This window comes from Pantherophis guttatus, chromosome 12 (genome assembly GCF_059756535.1).
Source record: "Pantherophis guttatus breed Tessera chromosome 12, ASM5975653v1, whole genome shotgun sequence".
In the NCBI taxonomy this organism is placed as follows: domain Eukaryota; kingdom Metazoa; phylum Chordata; class Lepidosauria; order Squamata; family Colubridae; genus Pantherophis; species Pantherophis guttatus.
Window position 1 is genome coordinate 11,128,252 of NC_142074.1, and position 5,399 is coordinate 11,133,650.

Consider the following 5,399-nt stretch of genomic DNA (forward strand, 5'->3'; position numbering starts at 1 on the left):
TCTTTAAAAATTACAAGCCGTGAGCCCCCCACTTGTATAGAGGTGTGGAAAGATTTTTGCAGGATATCATTTCTAATTTCTCTCTCAGTAAAGTATATGACCACATCTCTGGGTAATTGTCTTTGCCTGGCCACCCAAGAGTTCACTCTGTAAATTTTATCTATTTTATGAAATACCAAATCAGGATTAACTTGTAGAATCTTAGCCAGGGCTTCAGAGCAAACTTGTCTCAAGTCCTGTCTTTCCTCCTCTCGAATTCCCCGAAGCCGTATGGCAAATTCCATCGCCCGGAATTGTATCATAACAATCTCATCTTCAATTCTCTGCATTTTATTGTCAACTTCATCAATTTTATAATCATTGTCTTTCATCCTAACATTAACTTCTGATTTAAATTCTTCAACTTTAAAATCAACTTTCCCAATAAAATCTGCCAGGCCAGACGCCACTTCTGATATTTTTTTGGTCACCATAATTTGGTTCTGTTTCACCATGTCTTTAATTTCATTAATTTCCTGCAAAAATTCCTGATGTGATTTTTGAAGTTCCTGTTGTGATTCTTGAAATTTATCATCCAAAGTTTTAGAAATAAATTCTTTTAAATCTGCCACATCAAATTCTTTTTTCTGAGTTTGTAACTGTTGAGCAGGGGGAAGTTGCGTTTGCTGTTTGTGTGTGGGGGATCCCCCCCCTAATGCCTTCCCTTCCTGCTTCTTTGAAGCCATCCTGGCTCGTGATCTAGGTTTTCCAAAGAGGGAGGTTCCTTTTCCTTTCCCTCCTGCACAAAGACTTCTAAAAAAGTCCCCCAGATTTGATCAAACAAGGGTTAAAATAAAGCAAAGTCCAATATTGAAAAGGGAAAAAATTTCCGAGTTATTTCTCTTGTAACAAGCAAGGCAGCTTAGTAGCAACTTGGAAACTTTGTAGCAAAACAAAGTAACTTCACCAATCCACACTCGCTGGCTCGTTAACTCTGAAGCTAGGCGCCATGTTTTTTCAAAGCACTTTCACTCACTCGCATTTTCTCAGATTGAAAAGTCAACAAAGTGCTAATACTTGCGTTTCCAAATTTCAGGATTCAGGTAATTTCGCTGTTTATTAAAGCTGGTGCTTTCGCTTTAAGTTTCCTGCAGCCGGCTTGTTCTGCAGGAGCAGAATCGTCCCTCGCCGCCCGGAGTCTCAGCAGCAATTTAAAATAGTTTTAAAAAGGTGAAAGGTAACTAACGTCAGAATTTCCGTAAAATTGCCAGAATATATGAAATTTCAATGTTCTTGATTAAAATATTGAGGCTGGGGGTGTTTGGGGTAGTTTTTCCAACTCCAGTAGTAAAGATCTATCCGATTGGAATTTAAAAAACATATGGTGATCCTTGAACTTAATCAATGATGTTATCAATCAGTTAGAAACCTTTCAGGCTTTGAATCTGACTCATGTACTCTAGCATATGAGCTACAAATCTCCAAAACGCCCTCCTTCCCAATAGCCTGTTCTAGTTCTCTAGCCTGCAATGATTTCTAAGTGATTAACGATTCCACTGCATTGTTTCTTCATTGTAGGAAGAGGACTCATCCACTGAGGAAACAGATCCCAAACTCAAGCTGCACAGGTCCCTGACTGGTAAGTTGGAATACCTCATTCTCATTTGAATTCCACTTTAAAAAAATGGGAAATATATCAAATGGTCATCGATACTGCCTTTACTTCTTTTTTTTTTTCCAATGGCCTGAGTATTGCTTGATGGGGTGGGGAGATAGAAACTCAGGTAATGCTTTTTACTGGACAAAGGTGCTGAAATCCTGCTCCAGTTTCTTTTTGGTTGTTGTTAGTCGCGAAGTTGTGTCTGACCCATCGTGACCCCATGGACAAGGTTCCTCCAGGCCTTCCTGTCCTCTACCATCCTCTGGAGTCCATTTAAGCTCACGCCGACTGCTTCAGTGACTCCATCCAGCCACCACATTCTCTGCCGTCCCCTTCTTCTTTTGCCCTCAATCTTTTCCAGCATTAAGCTCTTCTCCAGTGAGTCCTTCCTTCTCATTAGGTGGCCAAAATAGTTGAGTTTCCTCTTCAGGATCTGGCCTTCTAAAGAGCAGCCAGGGTTGATCTCCTCTAGGACTGACCGGTTGGATCGCCTTGCAGTCCAAGGGACTCGCAGGAGTCTTTTCCAGCACCAGAATTCAAAGGCCTCAATTCTTTGGCGCTCAGCCTTCCTTATGGTCCAACTTTCACAGCCATCCATTGCAACTGGGACAACCATAGCCTTGACTATACACACTATTGTTGGCAGGGTGATGTCTCTGCTTTTTAGTACGCTATCTAGATTTGCCATAGCTTTCCTCCCCAGGAGCAAGCGTCTTTTAATTTCTTGGCTGCAGTCCCCATCTGCAGTGATCTTGGAACCCAGGAAAATAAAATCTGTCATTACCTCCATTTCTTCCCCATCTATTTGCCAGGAATTGAGGGGGCCGGGAGCCATGATCTTAGTTTTCTTAATGTTGAGTTTCAAGCCAACTTTTGCACTTTCCTCTTTCACCCGCATCAAGAGGCTCTTTAGTTCCTCTTCATTTTCTGTCATTAGAGTGATATCATCTGTATATCTGAGGCATATCTCCTGACAATCTTAATTCCAACTTGTGATTCATCTAACCCCACCTTTCTCATGATGTGCTCTGCATATAAGTTAAATAGGCAGGCCTTGCCGAACTCCTTTCTCAATTTTGAACCAATCAGTGGTTCCATGTCCAGTTCTCACTGTTGCTTCTTGACTTGCATATAGGTTTCTCAAGAGACAAATAAGATGGTCTGGTACTCCCATCTCTTTAAGAACTTGCCACAATTTGTTGTGATCCACACAATCAAAGGCTTTAGCATAGGCAATGAAGCAGAAGTAGATGTTTTTCTGAAACTCCCTAGCTTTCTCCATGATCCAGTGTATGTTGGCAATTTGATCACTAGTTCCTCTGCCTCTTCGAAATCCTGCCTGTACTTCTGGGGCTTCTCGGTCCACATAGCCTAGCTTGTAGGATTTTGAGCATAACTTTGCTAGCCTGTGAAATGAGTGCAATGGTGCGGTAGTTTGAACATTCTTTGGCATTGCCCTTCTTTGGAATTGGAATGTAAACTGAACTTTTCCAATCCTGTGGCCATGTTGAGATTTCCAAATTTGCTGGAAAACTGAGTGCAGCACTTTTACTGCATCATCTTTTAAGGTTTTGAATAGCTCAGCTGGAATACTGTCACCTCCACTAGCTTTGTTGTTGCTCAGACTTCCTAAGGCCCATTTGACTTCACATTCCAGGATGTCTGGCTCAAGGTCAATGACCACCCCATCGTGGTTATCAGGGACATTAAGCTCGTTCTTGTATAGTTTTTCTGTGTAATTTTGCCACCTCTTCTTAATCTCTTTAGCCTCTGTTAGGTCCCTGACATTTTGGTCCTTTATCATGCCCATCTTTGCATGAAACATTCCCTTCATATCTCCAATTTACTTGAAGAGATCTCTGGTCCTCCCTATTCTATTGTTTCCTTCTATTTCTTTGCACTGTTCATTTAAGAAGGCATTCTTATCACTTTCTTTTACTCGTGTAAAATCAGCACAACTTTCTCACTGGATGCTTATCTTTCCTTATTTCTACAGCCAAACATTCCAGGAAAGAACCATTACTGAAAGTGGGTCGCTCAAAGTCAACTGGTTTTATTTCACTTGGATTATCAGATGCAATTCAGCACGTGGAAGGAGAAACTGACCAACCAATTATTTCTAAGGAGAAGTAGCACACAGTTGTATATTTTTTTTCTTTTCATTCATTCTAATTGATCCCTTCCCTTCCCTTCAGTGGTGGGTTTCAAATTTTTTTACTACCGGTTCTGTGGGTGTGGCTTTGTGGGCATGGCATGGCTTGTTGGGTGTAGCTTGGTGGGTGTGACAGGGGAAGGATACTGTAAAATCTCCATTCTCACCTCACTCCAGGGGAAGGTTACTGCAAAATCCCCATTTCCTCCTGATCAGCTGGGACTCAGGAGGCAGAGAATGGATGGGGGCAGGGTCAGTCAGAGGTGGTATTTACCAGTTCTCCGAACTACTCAAAATTTCCACTACCAGTTCTCCAGAACTGGTCAGAACCTGCTGAAACCTACTTCTTCTTCCCTTCCCTTCCCTTCCCTTCCCTTCCCTTCCCTTCCCTTCCCTTCCCTTCCCTTCCCTTCCCTTCCCATCCCATCCCATCCCATCCCATCCCTTAATGTTCAAGGTAGTTGAAGAAGCTTTGTTTTCCATGAAGAAGGTTCAATCCGTGTCTGCGAAAACTGCTTTGCAGTCAACTTAAATCCAATTGTTGACAAGGAGAAATGGCTGATTGGAAGCAGAGTTCATTTCCAGTGTAGGGTTACCCAAGAATCTGCATTTGTTAGATCAATAATTACACCTTGCTTAAGTGATTGTAAACAAGAACCATGCTTTAGAGCATTGTTTCTCAACTGTGGCAACTTGAATACATGTGGACTTCAACTCCCAGAATTCCCCAGACTGCCATGTTCTTCTAGGCACACTCTATACAATGAACATCCCCAACAAGCATCGTGATATTCAACGGACTTACCTCTCTTGAAAGAATATTAGACTTCAATTTTTTCCTAATGCCGGATGTTAATTCTTGACGAATCAATAGGTGAGGCCAGAACTGGGGAATCTCAGATTCAGATTTTCCCTGTGCAATTGTTCTAAGGGCCCCTGAAAGTGTTGTTTATCTTAAGAGATTCCTCTTTCTGTGTTCATTGTGTCTCTTTGCCAATAAATGAGTCTCTTGTTGAAGCACATGATGTCTTTTGTCATCTTTCTCCTTCAAGGGAAGCCAGCCCAGCCCAATGTTATGAGAATGTAGTCTGGATTTGGAGGAGGGGGGTACTCTATGCCAGAGAGCAAAGAGACAGTGGGACTGGGAATGTCTGGTAGGCAGAAAGAGGACAGAGACAGACACTCCCTAGCAGTTCATAAAGGATATCTATCTGTCTGTCTGTCTGTCTGTCTGTCTGTCTGTCTGTCTATAAATAAAATGTAATTTTTGACATGTATTTAAAAAGCATCCAGTTGACAAACTAAACGAGACACATTTGCAAAAATGGGAGGAGCCCAAACTCAATAGATTCACCCATCCCAAGTGTCAACTTACCAATCTCTTTGCGTTTGGCAAAAGGGCCTTTACATGCATGCCAATCCTAGCCTGCTGGACAGCAAGTAGCAGTGGTGTCTGTCTATCCGGATCAGTTGTAATATAACCTGAAATAGACTGTCTAGCTGGATGCACGAAGGAGAAAACCCCAAGCATGTTTCCTATATGAGTTCTCTGGAGTGAAGCATTCCTAACCCTGCTTGAAATGCCTCAGCTGTTTGGAAACTCAACCC

General features: G+C 42.1%; 1 protein-coding gene across 1 annotated transcript in view; it reads left to right on the plus strand.

The window, feature by feature from the left end:
- Positions 1 to 4,225, plus strand: part of LOC117675909 (sodium/hydrogen exchanger 2-like) — a 42,858-nt gene extending 38,633 nt beyond the window's left edge. The window contains exons 11-12 of the mRNA XM_034434966.3: positions 1,558 to 1,618; positions 3,636 to 4,225. Coding sequence (XP_034290857.1) covers positions 1,558 to 1,618; positions 3,636 to 3,772 — 198 coding nt within the window. The 3' untranslated portion in view covers positions 3,773 to 4,225. The remainder of the gene's footprint in view (positions 1 to 1,557; positions 1,619 to 3,635) is intronic.
- The last annotated feature ends 1,174 nt before the right edge of the window (positions 4,226 to 5,399 follow it).